The 26,478-nt window shown below is 37.8% G+C and overlaps 1 protein-coding gene across 5 annotated transcripts; it reads left to right on the forward strand.

Annotated features, from left to right (window-relative positions):
* On the forward strand, positions 1–25,998 carry LYPLAL1 (lysophospholipase like 1). Of its 5 annotated transcripts, none has more exons than XM_013174004.3 (5): positions 1–19; positions 3,995–4,094; positions 13,946–14,115; positions 24,776–24,891; positions 25,494–25,998. In XM_013174004.3, the coding sequence occupies exons 2-5, from the start codon at positions 4,048–4,050 to the stop codon at positions 25,731–25,733; spliced, it is 573 nt and encodes a 190-aa protein (XP_013029458.3). In that variant the 5' UTR covers positions 1–19; positions 3,995–4,047; the 3' UTR covers positions 25,734–25,998. The 5 variants fall into 5 exon arrangements, with proteins under 5 accessions (XP_013029458.3, XP_013029454.3, XP_047913630.2 ...); XM_013174000.3 differs by lacking the exon at positions 1–19 and adding an exon at positions 112–362; XM_048057673.2 differs by lacking the exon at positions 1–19 and adding an exon at positions 550–718.
* The last annotated feature ends 480 nt before the right edge of the window (positions 25,999–26,478 follow it).

Consider the following 26,478-nt stretch of genomic DNA (forward strand, 5'->3'; position numbering starts at 1 on the left):
TGGTATTTCTAAATATAGGGTCTGTACAGATATAGTGTCTTCTATAAATAGATGGCAGTGATAGAATATGGAATTGAATGGAGTGAGAACTTCAGAGCCAGGCCTAACTCAGAGAGCATGGCAAGATTTTTACTTGGCCTAGTAAAAAAAGGGCAGATTTATAGGTACCTATAGAAACCTAATTTTAAACCTAAGACAATGCTGCTTGAAAGGCTGAAGAAGTACAGACGAAGATGAAAAAAATCAGTGAGAACAACCCAGTAACGCTGCAGTTTTATTCTATGGCCTGGACAAGAACAAGTAACAAGCTGCTTCCCCTGGAGTGACAGTGCCCGGAACTGGGGGCTCTGGGCACAGCTGCGGTGAGGCAAACCCCTAATATTTATTTATTTTTATTTTCTCAACGTAAAGCCCCCAGCCTTTCAGGCCCGGCTGCAGCGACCGAGTAGCGTGAGAGCTATCGCTACACAGCCCGACTGTGCCGGAGGGGCGAGGAAAGTTCCCCGGTCGCCCGGCCGGGCGCTACCAGGCGCCGGCAGGGGCAGGCAGCAGCTGCTGGGCAGGGCCAGGGCCAGCCCGGGGCCGCCTCTGGGCCGGGCCGAGGGAGGGAGAAGGAGGCGGAGAGCTCCGGGCATGGCGGCGCCCGGCGTGCTGCAGCGGAGCGTGGTGCTCCCCGCGGGCCGGCACAGCGCCTCCCTCATCTTCCTGCACGGCTCAGGTGGCTGCCTCCCTCCTTCCCTCTCCCCTCCCACCTTCCCTCTGCGGCGGGGCAGGGGCTCGGCGGGCGGGCCTGGTCACGGCGGGGCCGAAGGGCGAGGAAGAACCGTTCCGGGCGCTCGTGTCCCCGCGGCTGTGGCCTCGCCTTCCCCGCAGGGAGCCAGCACGCCGGGCCGGCCCGCAGAGGTGGCGTGCCCCCTGCTCTGCTGCGCCTGGTCATTCGGCCTCCTGCGAAGGATGGGGGCTCGGGCTGATGGCAGAGTATCGCTAGGTTCTTTTAAGGTTGATGGCAGAGTATCACTAGTTTCTTTTAATGTGTGCTTCTGCTGTGCACAGTGCCTCGTCAGCAGGTTGCCGGCCAGTGCCTTCTGGCCCCTGCCTCAGCCACATCGGTGAGCAGCCTGCGGGCAGGACCCACAGGGTTAACCGAAGGGTTAACAGAACCGTTAAATAGAGCAAAAAGTCTATGTAACAAAAAAAGTGGTCATAGGTCACAGATTAGTAGATACAAGGCCTTGGAAATTTGTTCTGTTGGCCTTTGTGCACGTGTCAAAGTGCTTAATTCCTTCCGTCTATCTCTAACCTTTGCTTTTTGCTAGTAATTATATCTAGTTTAACGAAGATGTAGGTGCTTATTAATTTTATTTCTATAATACAGATTATTTATGTTTTTCTCAAATCTTGTATGTTAAAAAATGAAAGTGAAAGGCTTGGTAAGATGTGTTCAGCCCTCTTGTTAACACTAATGCTTTTATGCTTGAGGAAATAATTTCCTCTCATGTTGGAAGAGTAAGGAAAGATTATGGTTAGAGGCTGATGCCACATGTGGTTAAAGTACTCTACAATTTTTCATTTTTGATATGATTTCAGTCATAGTATTTGCGAGGGAGAAGTACAAGGGTGCTTTTTTTTTGGTTTGGTTTAGCAATTCCGCAGAATAGAATTTAAAACAGAGGTGGCCACAGTGCCGCTGCTGTGGGCTGGCGTATGGAGCGGAATTGGTGCTTTCTGTACAGTACTGGTGATGGAAAGTGGCAGTCAGATGGCATGAATCCATAATGCTTTCTGCAGACAAAATGTAACAAGTGGAGAATGGAAATGCAAAATGGTAGAGAAAGACACTAGAAAATTCCCAGTGCTGTACGTCTAATTTTAAATAAAGGATCCATCCGTTTCATAGCACGGCAAGGAAGGCAAATAAATCAATCTTCTACTGTGCTAGATGTACAGTAACTTTATAGACTTCAGTGTATAACTTTGCATGTTGTAACATGCACTTACGTGTAAGTTTACAACTTTACTTGACAAATACAGAGACAAAATTTGAAAATTCAAGCTATATTTTGAAGGAAAGTAATTCATGTTTTACTTCAGAGGGGAGAAAAAGATAGTGTTACCATTCGTTTATTTCAGGTTTGCAACAGATCTGACTGTGTTAATTGCCTGTTACCAGTAAAGGTCGAAGAACATAGTGTTGAAATCTACGAACAACTTGAAAGACAAGTTCTTTGGAAGTCTGTTGCTGTCTCCCTCTCCTCAAAATCATGTTATTACTGAATCAAAATGCTTTACCTCTGCATACAAGTGCTTGCAGATTGCAGAGCCCTTGGACTATGGGGACTCTTGGCACACACAATGCCGTAATCAATTTTTCTATTACTAACTGAGCTTTCTGTTAACTTTTCGTTGACAAACTAGCTCAAGAACTGTAGATGCTTGTGCTGAAGTTGGCGAAGCTTAAGAAATGCGAGTAAATAATAAAAGATGTGTTCTGCATCATTAAGGAGTTTACAAAGACCTAAGTCCTAATCCTGCAACTGTTTGCATAGTTGCTTAGGTTTACTTTCATGAGGGTTGGTCCTGTGCAAGTGCTTGAAATGTGTAGATTTTCTTTGTAGTTGGAGGGGAAAAAAGAGTGTAAAAAAATTTTATTGATGCCTTCTTAAGAGAAACATTTGGGTTTCAACAGTGTCTTCTGAGAGGTTGTATTGGGACTTCAGACCTTACAACTCGTGTAAGGAAAGTGCTTGTGTTCAGGAGCATCCAGTTAGAGATTTAAATTTGATTTTTACAGTTTAAAATAGCATAGAGTAAGATCTGTGTTGGTTTGCAGACCCTATTGTTTAATTGCCACTTGGAATATTTAGGTCAAACAGAGTTTCGTAGGCTGTTTGTGCTCAACCGAAAAAAAAATGCTGGGCTTAGATCCTTCTTGCTTTCCTTTTTTTATTTCTGAAAATGTATTGTAAATGTAGATAAGTCTCTAAATTTTCTGTGAATGGTAAAGCAAGAGAAAACCTTCACTGGGGAATTTTAATCACTTTAGGAATAAATTAGTATATTCATGTGTCGTTGTTTGGAATAAGCCATGCAAGGTGGCAGTAAGCCTGGATTAGGACAATACTTTTTCTTGTGCCGTGGGTGTTTTATTGAATACAGTGAGTTTTAAAGTCAACCTGACCAATCTGAGATAAAGTAATGGAGCAGACTAACTCTGATGTATATTTGTTCACAAGGAACACGTGCAGCATTTGAGTTCTTGTATATCTGTTCATTGCCCTTCAGTCAATAGGGGTTTTGTCTATATGCTGAGTTGATAAGACCAGGAAAAAAGCACGCTGAGAATCAGATCTCAACTAGTCTTCAAATGGAACTGTTGGATTAATGTTTTTGAGCAGCCTGCAAGATATTTTAATTCAAACTCCCAACTATTCATAAAAGTGTTCAAGATATGAATGTCTGATACTTTGCTTAAAGCTTATGTATAATACTAGCATAATTAAATGTGAAGGTCTTCCTTATTGCTTGACTAAATTTTGAAGTGGGTTAATATAAAATGCTGTAGTAAAAAATGATCCATTTTTTCTAAGGGAAGCAGCAGGTTTTCTAACTCACTTTTTAAAATGTTCACTGGTATGTTTTGTTTGTTTCTGTTACCAGCAAATAAGGTAAGTTGCAAGTAAGACAAAGCCTTGTGGCCTGATTAGGAGGTACACTGGACTGGTATACACTGGATGTAGTAAAGTATTTATTAAGCTTAAGCTGTTGAGACTCCTAAAGAGTCTGTTTCTGGGAATCTTTGAGTCCATCTTCATTGTGAAAGCAATAGAGGTTATTAAAGAATATATATATATAAATAATACAATGTCAAATATATTTACACTACATTTCAAAATTAGATCTGATTTTTAAATCACAAAGTTAATCCTTCAAATTGTTATAGTTTTTCTTCTAAATGCACAGGATAATTCTTATTGTATGCTTCATTGTGATACAGGTGATACTGGCCAAGGAGCAAGAACATGGATAAAACAAATTTTGAATCAAGACATGGCTTTCCAGCATATAAAAGTAATTTATCCAACAGCTCCTGCCAGGTATTGCACAGTATATTTTAACAGTATGATTAAATTACTGTAGTCCAGTACTGTAAAATATGCTTTTAAATATTGGTACAGATTGTGGTAATATTTCCTTCTTTCTTAGTCTATGCTTTTTGACAAAAATCAGCGCTCAACAGTGCATTGCTGTCCTGCATTGGTAATGCTGAATGGTTAAGACTTCACATAAGTCACAGTTTCTAATTCACTTTCAAATGTTGTCCTCGTAGCCTCTTTCCACATCCTTGGTGCATGTAGAAGATACTCCAGTGTGTGTTGTAATGGTATTACAGAGCTGTATTCTGGGTCACTGTCCTACCTATTTTAACTTCCGTAAATTAACCACTAAAATACTTTTTTGTATTTAATGCCAAGCTTCAGTCCTTATTGGTGGTTGATCTTTGTGACAAGTACGATATGAAAGATCTTCAGCTACTGGAGGAAGGACTGGGAATTTAAAATTACACGTTTCCTTTACTTTGCGTCAGACGCAACTTTTTAAAAGAGAATTGTGTTCAATGGTCGCTGTAGGTAAAATCTTGTTAGGTGACATTTGTCATAGTGGTATACTAGAAATAGAGATAAAAATATATACTCCTGTCAATTTGGAAGCTAAGGAGGTTAACCAGAAAAGGCCAGAATTTGGGTACCTACCTTCATATTTAGCAACCTAAAGACTTGCCTTTATATTTCAAGGATGTTTAATTTTTCTTAGTATCAGTCCATTTTTTAAGGTGTCTTTGGGCCAAGGTTATGTCTCCTTTAAAGATAACAGGACTTAAGTTTCAATCTGAATTTGTTCTGAAGTGTGGTTGGATGCTGAAAGGGAAAGGAAATTGTGACATTCTACATGGACTTTCAAGGTACAGAGGTTTGAAAGAAAAAAAATCTTGGAGCGTATAAACAAGTATAATAGTAGATTTTGTCTGGCACTCACTAATATGTTAAAAGCCTTTCCTTGACCATGTATTTTTGTGATCTACTTAGGCAGGAAAAGCCATTGAGAGACTGTGTGAATATACTCACTGTAACAAAAATCAAGCCCATGAGAAGTTTTTGAACCAGTGTATCTGGGGTTAGTAGGTAGTAGATATGACTGTCTGTAAATAATGTGATCATTAGCTCATTGACAGGCTAAAGTGATGGCTAGAGTTTTCAGTATTGTATCAAACATGCTGATGGGCTCCGCTTCTTCCCAATCAACAGCAAGTACAGGAGAAATGCTGAGGCTTTGTTTCCTTATGAAATTCTTTCTTCACATGCTATGTGTAGCCAAAGCATCTCAGACCGTGTCTGTTAGGCCAGTGCTTCACTTTTCCATCCCACTGCAATTTTGAGGTCCAGTATTTTTCTGTTTTTTGGATAACCACGTATATAAAGTATGTATTAATAACCAGTAAGATCAGAGTCAAATGAATGGCATTTGGGGGAATTTGTTTTTATCATAAGGCTTTGGTTTTATTTAATTTGGTAAAGGGATGGGAAGAAATATATGGTTGTAATTGCAAGATCTGAGTAATAGTTAACTTTCTTTTTTTAATCTGAGGCCATTCTTACTCATTTCTAGAGCAGATTGAAGTTGTTTAGGATTTGATTCAGAAGTGTTTCATAGCAAAACTGTGAGCAGTTTTGTATTCAAAGAAAAAAGTACACACACAGTTTGGCAATATGAAGTATGCTTAGGAATATTGATGTAGAACCCTCTGTTGCTGATAAGCACTGTTATCTGACATAGTGAAATAAAACAGAAATCCTTAATATGATAATGTTTGCCACTGTTCACAGCAATGAAGTGAAATTTGTGAAGGTATGGATTACTGGTGGAAACAGAAGTAACAAGCCTTTGCAGACCCTTTCAATGTTGTTTTGGTATTCAAGTTCAAAACACACTATGCTTTTTGGAATGTTAGCAATGTTTGCTCTCCTTCTGTCCACAGAAAAGAAAAACAAGGCCTAGAACATCCAAACTTGAATAGCAACCAGTAAAATAATTTTATCTGCATTAGCCACTTGAATATATGCTCTGATTTTTGTGTATGTGTAAATATATATACACATGCACATACACAAAACATATATGTTTTGACAAGAATGCTAAATGCTTCTGGCATCACAGGAGAATTAAGTGTCCTTGATAATGATACCCACAGGTGTGCAGATAATGCTGAAGAAAGTTCTAATCCAGCCTTTGAACATGTGGAAATAGAGTGGTGCTGGTAAAAAGCTACAGGGATGAGGGGGATGGTAAACCTGCCACTGCATTGTCAATTTTAGGAGCACAGTGCAAAGCTTGCCAGCAGGTTTTTACACTCATGATGAAATCAAAGAGAAGCTTGAAGTTAAGCAAGATGTGGGATTGCTTGGCTAATAGGATCTTCTGGCAAAATGCTGCTTATGTGGATGTAGTTCATAGCCTGTAAGCTCCTGTCTTTTCCAGCATAGCTTACCACATACATGTTGAACACTCTCAAAGTATCTATGCCAGTAAAAGCAGGTTTGATGATACAACTGCAGTGTTACAGGCTCTCACAGGATAAAGTGCGGGTCAGAAATACCTCTTCACAATTCTTACTGATACAATTCTGCTGATAGGTAGATCTGTAGACTTGGCCTTATATGCTCTTCAGCACATAAAAAAGAGTTCTGAAAAGCAGTGGAATTCAAATTTTTCAATGAAGCATTATATTTTTTTGTTCTTTGTGGAGGGTGGATTGATTTTGTTTCAATTTATGTAGATTTTATCTCCAGTGCTGATACATGTGTTTTTCATTTATTACTACAGCATCAGATGTTCAGGCGTGTTTTGATTCAAAAGTCAATACATTTGAAAATTATTTTGGAAAACCATCCCAGCATGTAATCTAGAAGAATTCTAAAACATGTTTTCTGCTTGATTAGCATTGATTTCAGCAAACACTGTAGAGGGTACTTTCCTTATATGGGTACAAGCACTAGAACAGTTCTGAACTACATTTTATAAAAAATATTTTGTACTGTTCTCCGTAGGTCTCTGTAAAATGCTCTAGACCTTTTTATAAAAGCTTGCTTTTATTTGATCAATCACTTATATAATATACAGGGTCTATGTAGAGAATAAGCACTCCCCCAAACAGGTAAAATGTGTGCAGCATTTTCACGCTTTCTCCATCACTTTGGAGTGTTTTAAGTGTCTCAAACTTGCCTGTTTCCTGACTGAAAATAACAATGTAGTTAGAAACTGTGCAGCTGTTTTAATAGCAAATCACAGTAAAATAAATTCTTGCGGTTAAGAGCATGCTTGAATAATACACAGATCTGAAGACTCAGTGTGATGCAGCAAGAGTAGCAGCACCTGAAAGTGCAGTATGTTTGGAAATTAAATACCTGAAGGTGGTACATGCAGATTTTGTTCAAATGTCTTGCTTTACAAACTTGAATTTTAAGATTATTCTTCTTAGAGAGGGTTTTTACTTTCTCTGTAATATAGGCAACTGGGATACTGAAAATGAGAAGTTTTTATTTTAGTAGATTGCTCTTTCAGCTTTAGCTTTCTTTCAAGACCAGTACTAACACGCCGGTGCAATGTGCTAAAGACAACAGAATTGGTATTTCCTCTCCCTTGTAATGCTAGTGCATATCTCCTAATTAAAAAGCAGAATCTCAACTTGTAGACCTAGTATCTGATGCAATCCTTAAAGCCACGTCTACAGTCACAGTTTTAAAGGAAAGGGTTTCCTTTTTCCTTTTTTTATTTGGGTCAGGATGGTTACAGCTTTAAATACTGTTTCAGCTGCTATGCCTGTGACTTAAACATTAGGTTTCTATTGAGTTTCTAAATCAGAACTGAATACCACCCAATTTACCCTTTTTTTAATAGAAAGTGATAGTTTAAATTGGCATTGCAGGAGCTAATGTGGTAAAGTTAAAACCATTTAGGCTCCATTTGTTTTAATAAGTATACCTTACCTTCTATAATTCCCTTAAAAAATCTAGGTCAAAGATTCTTTGCGTTGTCTAGCATTCCATTCTGACAGTCCTCTTCTGCAAGTCAGAGAGTAAACTATAAATACTGCTCAGGCTATTTTGTGGATCTTTTTGACATTCACTCAACATACCTTTCTATGGCCAATATGTCTCTGCAGAGTTTGTCTATTTTTTCAATATATTCTAATTTCCGTTGTCTGTAACTATGTAGCTGCTCTGAGCTTCTCCGTATTGTATGCATTGGTCTTCATCCTTTTACCTAGGTTCGCATCTTTGCTCTGCTCACGGGTGGAAATGAGTTTCATCTCATCACAGTCCCCATTTGGCTATATTGCAAAACCACCAGACAGTTTGGCACCATTCAGCTGCATTGGCAGTCTCTCCTTGTGAGAGGCCTAGGATTGGAAAAGCAGCAGGGGTACTGCAGGTCAGACTTGAGATGGATTGGCAGAGCCGCAATGGGGAGCGTGCATGGTGCCTATCATAGTATGTTTGGCTCAAGCAAATGTTATTAATCCTTCACTTTTGTGAGCCCTAACCTCATTCATAAATTTAACACAAAGACGTCTTTTTAGAAGTGGAATTTTGAGGGACAAGTGAAAAGGGTTTTGGTTTGTATTATGGGGTAGTTCTTTCTTCTCCTCCTAAGCAGAAATTTATCATATTCTGTATAATAATGATGAAAGCATGCATGGATAAACTTCATATTTTCCTTTTATTGCTCCTCTTCCATTAGCTGAGGAAAACGTGTATATACTAAATACTATGTGGAATGCAATAAGCTCTTGTCAGAGATGCTTTAATAGTGCTTGAGGGAGACAAGGGAAAACCTACTGGCAATAATCTAGGATTATTAATCCTTTTAACTACATCACACTCTTAAACATCCTTTTGCTTTTCTTCCCTCAACCACTTTCCAATGCTGAAGAACTGGAGATAGTCTTTTACATATAGGCCCTCCATCAAGCAGTTGTGGGATTCTAAGTTGTCACCCTGTACTATTGCTTTACAGTCTTTTTAGAGTTTTAAGCATCTTGTGCTTAGCTAATGTCATACATCCATCTTCAGTGTTCTTTACCACCAGCTTGTGAAGGGATACTGTTCTGAAAACTAAAATATCTTTCAAACCCCTTAATGGAGAACTGAATCAGATCAGAGCCTTGGTTTGCCTCTTGCAATTTTCTTTCAGTGAATTTATGAAGCAGCCACAGGTAATGTGGGAAAGGTAATTTATGGCGTACTCAACCACAATGTTATTGCTGTTTCTCTGATATGTACAAATCCACAAGTGACCACCCCTACACCTGGGGAAAAAAATCTGATACATATGCTGGGATTACCATACCACAAAGTTTCACTGGTAAGCTGTGCTGAGCCTCAGATTTAGCGTAAAGTACAATTTGGATTAGATCTTTGCATAATGCTTCTGATTTGAATAAGTGGATTCTCTGCCTTCCCCCTATCTTTTTCTAATTCATTTTTTGATTCAAGTAGACAGTGGGAATCAAAAGCAGAATTATGAACCAGGTTTTCTGTTGCAGACTGGGGAGTAAACTTGCTTTCATTGGAAAAACTGCCATCAGTTTTAACAGAGTCAAGACTTGCTTCTAGAACTTGAGTAACCTGGCAATGTGCTCTGTAGATTTTCTTGAAGGCATGTGTAGACTTCTAAAAGACAACATTACAAAGTCTTATGTGACTCTGTGCTTCCTAACTGAAAGGAGATGGATTTGGAAAGGAAGCAAAATTAAAGATTTCAGAAATTTTAACATGTCTTCCTTTATGTGAATCTTGAAGCCTAACTTCATGATAAATTCCCAATTCTGTCTGACATCTCAGGAAGTTCTGTCTGGAACTTCAAGAAAGTTGTAAGCCATCACCAGTGGTTTGGGGTTTGTATTAGTAGGGTGATCGTAGTGCTGAATGTAAAGGCAGTGATATATTTTTTCATTAGGAGGAAGAGTTGGGGGAAGAATACTTACTGTTTATCAAGGTGCTGTCTCATGTTTCTTATTCAAAGCAGCTAGTTTTCTTGCTGTTGTATCTTTTTAGGTCTTAATGTTTGACAGGGACAGTGATTTATTGGTTAACAAAACACATTTAGTTTTATTTGAATTGCTATGTTAATAACATTTTGGAGATGGAGTTTTGTATGCCTTTAGATCTGAATTTGAACCTTGTGTGGCGTTACTTGGTTCCTGTCCACTTCTGTTAAGATTACTTCAAATTATTTGACACAATTCTAAACATGGTTAGGCCTCTGTGTCTCACGTAAGTGGAAGAAGATGGAGGCATTACTGCTTGCTTTCATTACATTTTCATCATTGGTACATAACTTACATTAGCAGAAGCTTACCTATCTTTAATTTGTGAAAACATGAATGATTTGTGTTACTTAGGAACTTTGCAGTGGAAACCAACAGTGAAGATCACCTCTGTATTTGAATATATGCTTAAAAGATTAAAAGGTTGACAAATACAGAGTTTTACAGCATATGTTTTCCTTTTAAGACATTCAGATGTTAGGTATGTAGGATCTTCCTGAAACTGCATTCTCATGTTCAGTCCTTCAAGAAGTGTACTCATAAGGCAAGCATTATAGGTGCTTACTAACCCTTTAAAATGCTTACACACCCTTGAAAAAGACCTGTGAAGTAGTAAGAAAAAATGGCCTGGAGCAAGTGTTAGGAAGCATTTTAAAGATTCTTTTCCAGAGGGAACCTGCCTGCAGTTTCTAAATGCTGTTAGCCGTGTCTCCCTTCCATCATCTTATCTCAGTTAGAGAGTTAGTGCAACTTCTAGGAAGTTGTTTTAAACATCTCTTAAAATTGGGAACAATTTGGGAAGTTGGATATATCTGGAAGAAGGACTCGTGATTTTTGTTTTCTGATATCTTGAGTCCTTTGTGTGCTCCGGGGCCTAATAAGCAAGGGAAAAACACATCCTTCAAAAAAATGAACAAAGTCTGGGGTGTGGGCAGGGCTATATATTTGTATTCAGAGTTTCCAAAGCATGTGGTTTAGGGGCACAGAGCTTTATTTTTCAATACCATTTAAAAAGAGAATAAGTGAGGCACACAAAAAAATGCATTAGGACTAGTGTTTCAAGTTTCGATTGAAATTAGGAAAGTAAAAAAAAAAAAAAAAATAAAAAATCCAAACTTAAAATGACCATTTGGCCTGATACTGTCTATAACTGACATAACTGACCATGCTGTGCTTAATTGGAGACTTCACTCCAGGCTTATTTCTTTGCATTAGTGTGTTTTAGTCCAGCCTCTTGTGTCAGTGTTACATAGGGAATTTTTTTCTTTTGTGGTTTAATTGTATGAAGAAATTTTGTGCTGTATTCTTGGAGCTGTACAGATGGTTCCATGCCAAACATATTTGTTTACCGTGGTAATGTCTGAGTTGTAGTGTGCCAACTAATAAAGGGATTTATTTAAGGAACAAGGTGAATGACTAAAACAGATGTGCCAGTTGGGTGAACCATTAAAAGAATCTTACTTCTCAGCTTTATGTAAAAGTTATTTTTAATGCATTTCTGAGAAATCAAGAGTGGTTGCAAGGATGTTTTTGAGACAGCTGAAAGAGTCTTGCCTGTTTGCTTGGGGGTCTTTTCCTGTGGGATTAAGACACATTAGTCTTTGAAGAATTTGCAAAGACAGAAAGGTAAAAGTCCTGAGTTTTGACTTCTGATCAAGTGTTATAATCTCATCATGGACTTTGTCCTGATTCTAAATTGTCTTTCAGTTATGGGGAAGTACATTTTAATATTTTTGTAGTCTATTTCCTTTATTTAAGGCAAAATATGTATCAATTATATGGAAATCATGGGTTGACCTTCTGTACTAATACTAAAACCTTACACATCTCTTCTAACATATATGTAAGTTACTCTGGTTTTACAAGAAAATAAAGCATTCTGGCTCTAGCTGCTAAGTGTTTTTACCAGGACTGATGTAAAAGTGTTTGAGAAACCTAAACCATGAATTAAGTGCTGTTTGCTGAAGTGCTTAGTCTGTTGTACATCAGATCATCCAAGTGACTTTCAGAAACTCCATGGACTCTACTGTTGGTAATTTTGGCTGGAACGGCTCCTCTTAGAAACTGATAAACTTAGGTAAATTAGAAACTTGTAATCAGAAACTTGTAATCTTGTTTCTTAGGTGTTGATGAATTCATTTGGGAAGAGTCCTAGATACAGTCTTAATGCTAGGAAAGTAAAACAGTTTTTTCATTTATCTTCAGCTTGTTGGGTGTATGAAATATTTCCACTGAATTTCCTTTACTTTAATAGTTACCTTTTTTAGTGGAGAAGTAAGGGATAATTTAAAAAGTACGTGTTAATTCTAGTGCTTAAGTAAATGTTTAGTTTCAAATTAAGCGAATGAGGGACAACTTAAGGTGTGCTCTGTACTAAAGTTGACCACATACATGTGTGCCATTTTGAGTAACAGTGGATTGTTTCAGTTTTTACGTACTTTTCACTGAGACTGTGTTCAAATAGATGAAACAGTGTAGTGTGTGTACCTGTCTGCTGTTCATTGCCTCTTTCTTTATGCTTGGTTCATCAGCTTTTGTCATGAATCTTACATATTACATGTTCATAGCACCTGGCAGAAGAAAATCTGCATTCTCATTTTAGACCTGTGTGACTGAGCAATACAAAAAGTCATCAACCTCTTGTACACTTCTGCTAGTGGAAGCATTTGTGTGTTTGGAATAGACATTTCCATATATGAAACCTCTCTGGTATTAATAAAAGCAGAATTTGTTCCTTCATTAGGAATAATTGAAATAGTGGCTTTCTCATTTTAGGCTAGTTGTGGTTTTGTTTAATCCTAATACTGAAAAAAAGCAAGAGAGCACAAAAGTCAATGTTAGCTTTTCAGTGGGTTCTCATCCAGACAAATTTATCAAAGGCTGTCTGTTTTTAGGCAAATCTGATCTGTAATCTGATCTGAACTCATCTGAGCTTAAGTAAAAAAAAAAAATGTGCCAGCTGATTAAACATTGCAATTAAGGATTTTAGGGGGCTTGGTTTTGAGCTGAAGCATCGAACTCAAAGCACTGTGTTTGGTATTAAATTGTGGAACTGTTGCAAGGCAATTAGATCACCTTTCCTGGGATTTCAGAGCTCAATTAATCTTCTTTATTTAAAAACAAAGAAAAGGCTGCTTTAAATTGTACCTTTCATGGTTATCTGAGGTTTGGGCAGCAAGTTAAAGAATCTAAAATACCAATCTGACAACACAGTATTATGGAAGGAAAAAATATTGTGCCTTTAATTTGTCTGCACACCAAGCAATACCTCCATGGCATTTATTTCAGTTACTTTTGAGATAGTTGCCTCATGAAGGTGAGGATGGCTGTATTTATTTAAGAAAAAAAATTAACAGAAGGAAGAATTTTTCTGTAAATACATGGAGGTTCACCCTCCGTGTATTTACAGAAAGTAGCCCTCTCCTGTTAATTTCAACAAAAATAAGACAACTGGATCACATAAAGCTAGATCCTTCAAAATTGTCTTGTTGAGCAGTTATTTCAGTCTGTCCTGTTCCCAGGTAAATTTCAACCCAAGCTTTGTTTAGGATTAGGAACCTCTTGACAGGATTATGATTGAAAGTGTTTAGCTCAACTAATGAACCTTGACATTGAACTGACTGAAACTTGCATCTTATAGTTGCCAAATGTCGTCTTCACTCTTGAAGGATGATAGTGTTTTGAGTGCAGGAAAATATGAAGTGATTGAATTAGAGCTGAAAGAGGTTCCTTCTCTCCTTTGTTGGGCGGATAGTGAATTGTTTTTATTTATCAGTTATGTGGACCACTTTGATCTTGCGCTTTGTTAATCATTTGTTTCTTTTCCTTCCACCACTCTAGGCCATATACACCCATGAAAGGAGCGTTTTCCACTGTGTGGTTTGACAGGTATAAGATCTCTAATGACTGTCCAGAACACATTGAAAGCATTGACTCTATGTGTCGGGGACTTACAGACTTGATCAATGATGAGATTAAAAATGGCATCGCAAAGAATAGGATACTAATAGGTAAGACTGTTTTTTAGAAAGTGTTTATTTTAATCCTTCTAATTGAGATCATCTACTTTGAAATTATTCTGCCCTGAACTCACATGAGCATGCCTTGCTTCTGTTGAACAACCCCTTCAGCAGCCAGTCCTCAAGGATATTAAATAGTTATTTAAACTTGTATCAGATGGTGAATGAGGCTAACTGCAAGCAGTACCCTCAACAATGTAACTTGAAACTGTTTTTATTGTAAATTATAATTTGTCGTTGTGATTTAAAACATAGAGTGAGCAGTGCTTTACTTGAAACAGTGAAAAATGTATACCTCTTACCTTTTGCCCTCTTCAAGGATGGAAAAGCATACTTTCCCAAAGCAGCTTGTATTTTGGAGAATGCAGAAGTAGCATATAAATAATCATGGACTTTTTCTTACTGCTCTAAACATTTTGGTTTAAGCTAATTCATGGGGAAACAAGTCTCATGTTACACCACTAAAGATTAACACTTGATAACAAATGATGTGTTAGCTGTCATATTTCATGTCTGTCTTCCTGCCCCTCTTAATTTCCACAGGTTTCCAGCAGCCTTCACAGTAGTTCTATGAAATAGGTAGTGGAGTGTTGAGGCCAAAGAAGTAGCGTGCGTGAGAGAGGGAATGAGAATTCAGGAGTCCTTGGCTCAGTATCCCATTCCTAGACCACAAACTATTTCAGGTTAGGGAAAAAACTCTTAATGTGGGAACTTTTAAATTTATGGTCAACTGAGTCATGCCATCAAGCTCCTGCATGGTGGAGCCACTACCATTCAGCCTACGTGTTTTCTTGGTCCAGCCCTATGTTGCTCTTTGAAGGCCTCTGTTTACTTTCCCTTTCTGGCTTGTTGCCCTGGCTGCTGAATGCATTGTTTTGGATGACTGTCAGCACACTCTCTTTGATCTGTCTTTCCTGTATTATACCTGATGGCTTGGAAACAGCTGAAGAAGCACAGGTGCTTTTTTGTAGGGTGAGCTGGGAGATGTTCTGTTTACAGATCCAATTTGCTACTAGGCTTTTCTCCTTTCTCTGTAGCCCTCAAAATCAGTAGTATTGAGACTGCAGAGTATGAAAGGTTTTTTTTGCAAGTTGTAAACAGAGTAAGGAAGCTGATATGCGCCAGTTGTTTCAGCATGTCTTTGGAAGTCCCTCTCTCTGCATACTTGCATGCCTCCTCTGTGAGGAAAAAAAAAGTATTGATACCTTCTTTGTTCTTAAGAACATTGGTTTCAGGCTTCTAGAGTAAGGTACTGTTTCCTTGCCTCTGTTACAGATGTTGCTTCCATACAGTTGAATCTTATTTTTATGTAACAAACAAAATAAGGCAGTCCTGAATTAGCTCCAGCCAAAGTGCAGAAAGGAATCTGTTTAAAAAAAAAAAAAATTGTCTAGTGGAAAATGAGTTGTCACATGGCTGCACAAGATTGTGCTCTTCAGTGGGAACTTTGTGCTTTCTCTGTGCTGGTTTTAATGATTAGCCATCATGGGATCCAATGGAGAATGAAGCTGAACAGATCCTGTGAGGTTTCTGTGCATAAAGGTTGGTTTAAATATCAGAGTCAGCATAATGTGACATCCTTGGTTGTTTTAGGTGGGACTATTATGTAAATAGTTTCCCAGATTCTGGCATTGTTTCTTAGAGGAAATCAATTCCTGTAAAGGCACCCAGCAGCCTTATAACATTTTTCATCAACAGAGAATGTGAGGCCACTGTTTATGAAGATGGATTCAGTCCCTCTGCACCAAATTATAAAGCCCATAATGATACATGTCTTACAGAAGGTACAAACAAAATAGCTTAGAAGGGGACTGGAGGACACGGACAAAAGTCTGTGAAGAGCAGTGGGGGTCCTTTTCAGGTAAGTCACAGAATCTGAGAACAGTTGCATAAGCAGGGAGCCACAGAGAATGAGATGGTTGTTAAATGGTTAAGGAGAACTGGGTTGTAGGACAGGCTATTTTGCAATATGTGGGAGTTTTAATGAGTGGAAAGAAAACAAAGTATGAGGAGGGTAACAAGATTGAAGGTTATGGTTTTATATGGAATAGTGGACTAGAAATTACAGGCTGAGGATGAGTGTAAGATATTGTTAGATGAGGGCGAGCTAGGTGTTGGGCAAGCAGGAAGGTGGGCAGCTGCTGACAGCTCTGAGGTGTGGGATAAGAAGGCAAGATCTGAGGGAGCACTGCGTAAAGGAGAGCGAGTGGGATGAGAGGGGAAGCAGGGGCAGGCACTTGAGCAGTGGAAAATGAGAAGCCCAGCACCTGGTGTTCTGGGGGATGATTGTCCTTCTGGAGTCATTCAAACTTTCCACCAGGCTGAAGACTATGGGTACAGTAAGATCATGTGTTCTGAGAAAAATTACAGCCTGTGCTGTTTGGGTAGCACAGTTAGCTCTGAAATCCAGAAGCAGCTGCCTGTAGAGCTGAACCCTAAACCTGAGGATGGAGTCTGGTTGTGTCATGCCCCTCATTTTCTATATCAATAAAAACATTGCAGCAACCTTGTTTTTAACAGCTGTACTGTGAATCTGCTTCTAAAGAATTAATGCACTGGAGATAAAGTATTATTAAAACCTGCAAGTAAATTCACTGTACCAACCAGCTTATAGTGGCATGTGGCTCATCTACCCCTTCTTTTTTCCTGACAGTTTGTGTTGCTTTCCCCCTAATACAGAGGTCTTTGGATAGAAGTGGACTTCTGGTTCATTGAGGTTTTTATTCCCCTGACCTTGTAGGGGGAAGGAAGGAAAACTGTTACTGAAGTATTAATTATTCAAAAATAATATCATCCTCTGAATTTGATAATGGAAGTCACTTCCCTTGTCACTTCCTTTGATGTTACTCTTAGTGGTCTTCCTGGCTAAAGCACTTGCAAATAACTCTGTAAGTAGTTTATATTGACTTTGGAGATAAGAATATGATGAAGTTTGTCAAATTATGACACTTGGACCTTATTAAAAACGGAATGTAGTTCTATATAAATGTCTAAATTCATTACTAAATTAGTTAAGCAAATAAACACATTTTGAAATGTGGGATAATCATTTCATTTTCTACTTAAAGCTGAGTTGTTTTTTGGGGGGTGATGGGTCTTTTTGTCTATTTCTTTTCTTTTTTTTACCACTTCCATTGTGATAGTGTGTAAAAATACAGAAATAGCCACTTCTCATTTGGAGCATACTGATTCTGCTCAATTCGGTCAACTACATTTCAGTGAAAGGCCGTCCTTTTGTTCTCTGTTCTTGTTTTAGTACTTCTTTCCTTCTTTTACAGGTCACTTTTTTTGTATAGTGTAGAAATGCTGATCCAAGCATGTTGGGCTTTGCCACCTGTAGTCACTTGTGTAAGCAGCCAGTGAAAATAAACTTTCAGCAACAGTCCTGTAGATTTGACTGTATGCCAAAAATCACATGCATGATTCCTAACCCCTTGTACTGTAACAATAACACAAGACACACAACCACTTTTGTTTATTGCTAGACTTCTTACATAGCTACTGAACCATGGTGGAAGTAACATGAAAGTTCTGTGCCTCTGTGTGTGTAAATATTAGCGTTTCCATCTGTGTGTGTGTGTGAGAATGGGATGGGGAGGAAATAACTTGGCTTTGACATCCCAGAGAAAGAGGATACTGTAAATATGGTGGGAAGATGAAAATTCAACAGTGAATCATTAAAACACTGGGCAAACTACTTCACCTACAATCTTGGTATTTTATGATTTTGGCCTCGAAAGCTTTGGGTGTCATCTCATCTTGTATCTTCTGTCTTTATTAGGGAAATGTTGTCTTTCATTTAGAGGGACTTAATACCTTGCTCTCATAGAGTAAATTTTTGGTTTCGCATTACCATTTGTCACTACAGTTCAAATGAGATTTCTTTCTGTACCACCCATTACATGGCTTTGCGGCTTACCTACATTATGCTGATGAGGTCCTGGGCTCAATGCAGTACTGTTAGTCTATCTCACCCATAGTATCAGAAAACTTAACATTAATTTTCAGTGCTTCAGAGTAAATTTGCATTGCTTATTGATGCACCTAAAAATGGGAGGCTTTGAAAGGTGGCAACATATCAATTTTGATATGCAGTGTGAATGACATTTCACATATGAATGACATAGTTTCTGTTCTGTGATCAGTTTAAAAACATGAATACTTCTTGTACTGTGAGCACAAAGAATAGGCTGTTTTCGTCCTCTTTCCATGTTACACAGTTACAGGTTGTTACAATCACCCTGCTTGCTTTTCAGTTTTAAACCTTTCCTAGTAGACCATATTTCCTACTGCTCTAGTCATTCTTCTTTGTCTCCTTTGGGCCGTTTTCAGCATATCTATACCTTCCTAGAAATACCACCATAGATCAGATGCAGAGTTTCATCCAAGGTCTTTTAAGGCTGAGATGACTGGAAATGGTTTCTTGCTTAGTTCAGTCCTTTTTTTCCTAGCACTCTGACATCTTATATGTAAGACTTGTGATGCAGTAGAATCTCCAGTTGACTTATTTTTAAGGAAAAGAAGTCAATTGGAGGTTTATGTAGTTGTGTAGATAACCTTGCAGTTTGCCCAGAAGTGGTACTTTGCACTTCTGCATATCCTTCAGGCATTTTTTCATTTCTTCAGTGCCATATAAGATTCTCATTGTCTCCAGTATTGGTTGTACATTTCTCAGCTTGATGTCATTTGCAAATATAATAGGGTGGTTCTTGACACTTTTCATTGTGACACATCACTATCTCCCCTCTGAATGTAGTTATCCTATCCATTTTATACCTTTACTCATTTCCCCTGTTTTACAAAATATAAACATTTTAGCTGCAAGCAATGCAGCAAATAGTTGCTAGAGATTTGGTTATTTGAATCGTAGGTGGTACTTCCTGCAAAGAAACAGAAAATGTTCTATTTTTAAGGAAGGAGTTGAAAAGAGGGAGGATAAGTATTCAGGATGAGTTTGTTAGTGCATCAGTTTGCATGGAAGAAGCAAAGGTATGAGATGAAAATATGGAAGGAAGTAGTGAGCAAAGCTGAGGCATAAATGACAGGAGGTGTTGCAAAGGAAGTTTTCTAAGTTTATTTTTTAATGTAAGTTTAACAATGGGGAAACTTTTCTTTAACAGAATGGCTTGTTTGATCTTATTAGATTTTCTCTTCAGTGACTGGCACTGATGTTAGACCATGTTTATACTTAAAAGGTGGTGAATATCTTTTCCTTGCTGTGCTCACACCTAACTTTTTCCTCTCTTCTTTCATTTTGACTTGCCCCCAGATGTACTCCTCTTCTGTACCTCATGCATACTAAGTTAGGACTTCTCGTGTTGGGAGCAAATTTGGAGTATTGTCATGCGTCTTTCTCCATCCTGCTGGTTATAGCCTGACTGCTAAAAGAAGAGGTACTCACAGCAGAGCACCATAAAACCACATAAGGGCTATGGGGGTATGCACTTGTAGATATTTCAGAACTCATGCTCAATATTAAAAGTGCCCATAAAAATGTCAGGTAAGCATTGCAGCAGGACTCTGTCATTCTTAGAAACAATCATGAACACACATGAGGTGTAGATAGAGCAGTAAGAGCAATACTTTGATAGAGTAATATATGTAAAAATTAATTTGAGACTTTTCACGATTCCTATTTTTTTCTGTTGCTAAAAAAAATTATCATTCTTAGGTACACGTATTGAATTCCCCTCTACCACCTGTTTCAGTTGAAAAAATGCATAATTGGATTGTAGTTTTATTGTGAAATGATGCATTAGAAACTATCGTATACTTTTTACAAGAAAGCAGTAAAACTTGTGCCACTTAAACACACATTTAAAAGCTTGTTCTGTTTTCTGGGGAGAAGGTTGAATAGCAAATTTATTCATGTTCCTAACAAGAGGAAGTGGCTGATGCAGTCAAGGGAAGTTGCCTTTGTTGTTGTAAAGACACCGAGTAACAAACAGAGTAACACTTCTAGCAGGGGTTAAACCATTCATTTCAGTTCTGCTAGTGTGTAAGGTTTGGTAAAGTTTCACAGATAGGTTAAAAGGAGAAAATTGCTGCTCTGAGGAAATTCACTTGAGACAAAGTACATGTTGAAGCACTTACACAGGAGCAGTGTTCTGGGAGTTCTGTAGAGAAGGGAATTTGATGTTCCACTGGCATTTTTTTTACTCTTCTGTTATTCATATATGAGCACTGTTAAATGTATATAATACTTCCATTCACATGCGAAAAAGAAAGGTCAGAACAGAAAGCTTCTTTGCAGATGATGTGTAGAACAAGGTTTTGCTGTTACCATTAATAGAAGGTAAATCACAGAAAGTCCCTAGGGAGAGCAGAAAGTAAACTGAAATGTAGCTTTAGGAAAAAATTCGTGATAATAAACTGATTAAAGCAACTCTAAGTTAAAATCTCAAAAAAAGAAAGGAGAAATTGAGAATGAAAAATGGTGGGAAAATGGAAAGAAAGTTAGGTAAGAGTATGTAATGTATTGTGATGATAACAGAATGGGCAAAGGCAATTTCTAACTGCTGGTGTAGCCTCAGAACAGAAGTTAACTTTCTCTGCTTGCACTGTGCTGGCACAGGCTCTGTGGCATCCAACTCTTGCCACTTTGTTACCAAAGCTGTACTGACAAATTTGGAGAAATTCAGGGAAGATGAAAGACAACTATTGGAGAGAAACAAAGGAAGAAATGTTGCTTAAAATAAACACTCCAAGATGAACCCCCTACACACAAGCCTGTATCCTTATCTTATAAAAGCCTGAGGCATAGCTATTCCTCTTCCTCTTGATGCGGTGCTGTGCAATGTGCTCGAAGTGATCCTGCTTGGTGGGGGGTTACTCCTCTTCAGGGGTCCCTTCCAACCTCAACAATTCTGTGATTCTGTGCTGTAACAAAGCAGTTTCTGCCTCTGCAAAAGTAACTCATGCAAGATTTCAAGTTTTGTCTCTGCAAGCAGAAGATCTGTACCCTATGCAGGTGGCAGAATTCATGCACTAAATATGATTAATAATGAAGATTGCTTCCTGCCACTGTGATTTCTACTGTTGAAAAACAGCTGTGATTACTTTTTTTAAAAATTATGCTGGAAAGACCTGAAAAGTGACATGGTTTGGTGTTTCATAAATCCATAATCATTATTTGTAATAAAGTGACTAAGGCATCCTGGAAGGTGTTGATGATAGCTTCCTTTTCCAAATGATAGAGAAGTCAATGAGGAGAGGTGCTATCTTGGACCTCATTATCACCAACAAGAACAGGCTGGTGGGGAATGTGAAGCTCAAGGGCAGCCTTGGCTGCAGTAACCATGAAATGATTTTACTGAATTGAGTCCATTTTGTATGCACTTATGTTTTAGCCTGTGCATAAACCTCCTTTGTAATGCAGGAAAGTTAATGCAAATGGCTAATTGCTTTCCTGAAATGGAAGGAGAAATAATACTATTAGATCACTGCTCCTGCACATTATAGATCCAATTTTTATTTTAACTCCTAAGCAATAATCACAGACCTCTTTAAAAATAGATAAGGGGTGGAAAAATGGAAAATACGCACAGTTTTTGTGTGAAACATTTGTAAATTCTGAACTTTGTGTACAGCCTTTGTTCTCTTAGCATATAGGTTTGTCTTGAAGGGTCTTGCTGCGTTTTGCCAATTCCCATTTGAAATGTAGTGTCATTTTTGATCTGAACTTATTACAGTCTGCTTAGCAATGCTGTAAGGTTTCAGTATTTATTATACTGAAACCATCAGTGTACATAAGTACATTTGTACTTTTGTGTTGCTTATGTTCTGTCACTTCATACATTATTTCATGTAGTATCTGTACTGTTTTTATCTTAATCTGAAATTTGAATTCCGTAGAAGTAACCGAATGAACATGCCTTTTTTGTGTTATGTCAAACTTACACTGTAGTGCTTCTTGTAAATGAAAGATTTTGCCTCCAACTGCAAATGCTTATCCAAATTGTTGTTTCTGAAGTATTTACAATATGGCGTCTGCTCAGAGATTGTTGTGTCAAGTGATAAAATTCAGGTTTTCCCCTAGAAAACCAAATTCAAAGAGCTATTCCTATGTATTACATTTTCTCATAGTAGTATAAGCCACATGAAAGCACCATTACCTAATATTTTTCTAAACAGAAGGTGACTGCATTGTCAAAGACTGCTGGTGAGTAATTGCAGATAGAGTTGCCAGATTGTGACTAACTGGGTACAAAATTTTAGATTAAATCATTTACAAACTAGTAATGAGTTTTCAATACAACTTTTTCTTTATTGTATTCTGAAACACTTAAAATGGGTTTTATTTATGTATGGAGAATATTTGTAAACAAATGCAAAAGGATCTCTTACAGTGTAAGTGCCTGGGTGGGAAAGGTACAGCATTATTCAGAATGATCAAAAGGAAATGAACAAGTAAAAGACTGGATTCCACAGAAGAGGATAAAGAAAAATTCAGCTCAGGACAGGTTATTTATGTAATAACTGTGTAACTTGCTTTGTTTTTATATACTTTCTCGGAATCTGTGTTTTTCTCTTTGAATGCGGGGTCAATGGTGTAATTTTTGTGGTTACTCTGAGTCTTGTGCAATTGTTTTTTCATTTTCACTGTCAAATTCTTATACATGTGACAGAACATATCTGGTAGGAAATGATGATGCAGGTGAAAGGCTTGCAGTAGTATATTTGATCTTTTTGTGAAGACGGGTTTCTCCAAAATTTCAGGTGATGAGGGCTATGCGAGGTTTCTAAAGTGTGCTTTGCATTTGTTTATTCATGCTTGTTCCTTCTTTTCCTTAACAACCTATGTTTCTGAACTGCCATTGGGCACTTAGACACATTGCTTTTAACTTTAAACTAAAGATTGATTCAAAGAATAAACAGCAGGTCTGTCTTTATTTACCAAAGATAAATATCGGTGTTATATCGGTGTTATTAGCTCTCCAGTGCATAGCTACAGAGTGTATCACCTGGTTTGAGGATACAGCTCTCCGAATCGATTTGAGGACTGTGTTTACAAAGGAAGGCTAGACTACAGTTTTCCCAGCTGTGTATTCTACTTTCTCCCTAAGATTCAGGTTCTGTAAGTCATGAAAATTCAGTTACAGTTGTGGCAATATTCATTTTGAAGACTACAAGGTGACAGCAGAAACAAAAATTCAATAGAAATTCTGATAACAAAATGATCAGCAATGAAAAAATACTGTTGTGTGGGAGAAAAATCACTTTGTCTGGATTAGTCTAATGATTGTAGGAAAAATTCTTACATAAGTCAAGCTAAATCTTCCAGTCATGGTGCAGGATGGACTGTGAGCTTGAAGGGTCTCAGACCTGGTGGGACCTGGAGTTAAACATGCTGGAAGATTACCTATTAGGGACTGTGTTGCCTTTACCACACTAGTAATTGCAGAGTGCAGCATTTTCTGCCTCTGAACCTGCACCAGGGACTTGCTGTGTGATCCCAGGATCCAGTGAAGTGTCCAAGTTGCTTGGTGTCAGTGGGCTCAATTTCAGTGCTGCATAGGCACTGATTCCTTTGGCTGGGCTTTTGTCTAGCAGCCGTGTGAAACTTCTGCATAGGACAGCACTAAGTCAACCCATGGGAGTTTGTACAGTCATTTCAAATGAGCTGTGCTCATTTTGAAGTCTCCTTTTGATCATTCCAGAAGGGTAACAAGCCAAAATGGTTGGATATTTTGTCTGCTACTTTTGTATGTATCTTTCAATCTCTAAATTCATGTCTTGTGTGTGAAAAGGTCTGTGCACAGAATTTTGCAACTGATTAACACCAGTTAACAGCCTGGCACAAACCAATTATAACACCAATACTTGTATGTTACAGCTTGCTCTGAGTTGCAGTCACAGCTGTTCTGCCAATTGTCATCTGTATTCTGAAGATGTTTTAGCAAGCCAGTCATTCTTCCTGCTAGTAATTATCTGGATATAGTCAATATAATATCCTACGTACTGTGTCCTTGTGAAGTAACGCACTGGTCTGGATTTCTTTCCTTTCCTAATGAGTAAACGTTTGTCATGTAAAAAAACATCCCTGAGGAATCCTCACATGAGGAATTGGTGCAGCTTAAGAGACCAATGGAACACAGAAGGCCGTTAATTCAGAGATCTTGTTAGAACTCGGGTGGGGTATGTTGCTAATTTTCCCTATTATCTATCCTAAGGAGTAACAATAAAAAAAGACTTCAAACTCTGTGTGGTAGTCTAATGATGTGAATGTTTATCAGTTATGTACAATAGTAAAAAATCTTTCATGCATTAATGATATTAGCCTAAGGGGAAAATAAGTTGCATTAAAAAACGGAGAATTCTGTTTAAAGATTTTGCTATGTTAACATCACAGAATATATAGCCATGGCACTCAAGTACCTGGTGGGGACCATACAGAAAACACCTTCTAAAGTAGTGTTTTGGCCGATTTTTTTTCCTAGTAACGACTCTTTAGCAGTTCTTTAGCTGCCCACTCAATTCTTAATTGAATCATGTTTTGATTAAGATTGTAATAATCTTCCTGTTATTCAAAATGGTTTTCAGTTGCATTGTGTATAAAAGATAAAAGTCTGAAGATAAAAATAATCAAACTGGACACTGGGTTATAAATACATAGTAAAATCTAATCTTTGTTTCTTTTGTTGCATTGTAGGAGGCTTTTCAATGGGAGGTGGAATGGCAATGCATTTAGCATATAGGTTTCATCAAGATCTGGCAGGAGTCTTTGCGCTGTCTAGTTTTCTCAATAAAGACTCTGCTGTTTACCAGGTGAGTATGTGAAAAGCTTTTACAGAAATATTGCTTAGCTAAAAGAAAAGCATGATAATTAAAAAATAGTGTTTTTCATCTGAGGCAATAGGTTAATATTCTAAACTTAAAACATTTCCTGGAAGTAGATAAGGGTATTAGGGAGACAAGGCTTTAAAATTATCCTTGATGTTGCTTTTTGCACAGACAGAACAACTACTGTGTTCAGAGTAAGTCAGTGTAGAAGACAGATTAACAAATTAAATGTTTTGCACGTTGTCATTAGGTATTACAGTCCCTGTAGATGTAAATATACTTTGAAAATTTGTGGTGAATTAAAACACTCATGGGCTCCACCTGCTGTCTTGAATTTTTTCTGTTTCTCTTATTTGGAGAGGGACATAGCCCTAAATGTAAACCTTATAATTTGTCAAGAGGTAACACATGGGAATTTGAAGTGCAGTTTTTTCCAATTATATCTCCTTGTTTGCTTTTGTAGACAGTATATGCACACTAAAAGACAGATAAGTAAATGAAATGCTATGTGAATTGTCACCATGTAATTGTAACTACTCTTTGAAAAATTGTAGTGATGTGTCTAACAGTGTTTCTTCTCCATCTAGACTTTGAAAAGAAATGAAAGCGTCCTTCCAGAATTATTTCAGTGTCATGGAACTGCGGATGAATTAGTTCTCTACTCTTGGGGTGAAGAAACCAACAAGATGTTAAAGTCACTGGGAGTATCAACATCCCTTCATACTTTTCCAAACCTTAACCATGAGTTAAACAGAACTGAAATAGAAAAACTAAAAACCTGGATTCTAAAGAAATTGCCCATTGAAGAAGCAGAGACAAATGAATAAAAGATGCAGCTTTCATATACTTTCTGATGTTTCTGGGTTTAATATCATATATACTATAAGCACACCTTCAGGTAAACACTTATATTCCATACACTTCACTTAAGTAATGACATGATGGTGCTGACTATTAAAACTCACTTTATCATATGGGTTTCTCTTTCTGTTTTGCCCGGTTTTTGAAGACGCGTCCATGTCAGTCTATGGGACATAATGACTGATAATATTAAAAACATTCTTAAATAATAAAACAATATTCAGGAAGTAACCCTCTGCATTTCTGCAGTTCTTTTTTGTGTTCTGAAGTGGAAAAATGTGCAGTGGTATGGTTGTCTTCACTGGCAAGACAGCGGACCAAAGGACAGTCATTAAAATAATGGACCTTTACCTGTCAAAATACAATTTGCATTAGTTAACTTAGAATGGTATGTGCTTGTGTTATATTTTTAAAAGTCACAAGTAGAAGTGTCTAGCTATACCACTGACTCTTGGTATTACCTGCTATCATTGTGGTGTTTACAGATCGAGTTTTATGTGAGCTAACTGAGGTCTGTGTGGCTTACCATGTAGTTTAAAAAAAAAAAAAAGCCATGATTATTGTTAAGATACTGTTTTTGAAGAAATCATTCTTTGGGCACTGTTCCTGTAGAAACTTATTTTTGCCAGTAGTTTCACTTTGGCTTTCAAGATCACATTTTTAAATTAAAAGATGAGGATACTTGACTTCTCCATGAACATTTAAAAGAGT

The sequence above is a fragment of the Anser cygnoides genome, chromosome 3, assembly GCF_040182565.1.
Source record: "Anser cygnoides isolate HZ-2024a breed goose chromosome 3, Taihu_goose_T2T_genome, whole genome shotgun sequence".
Taxonomy (NCBI): Eukaryota; Metazoa; Chordata; class Aves; order Anseriformes; family Anatidae; genus Anser; species Anser cygnoides.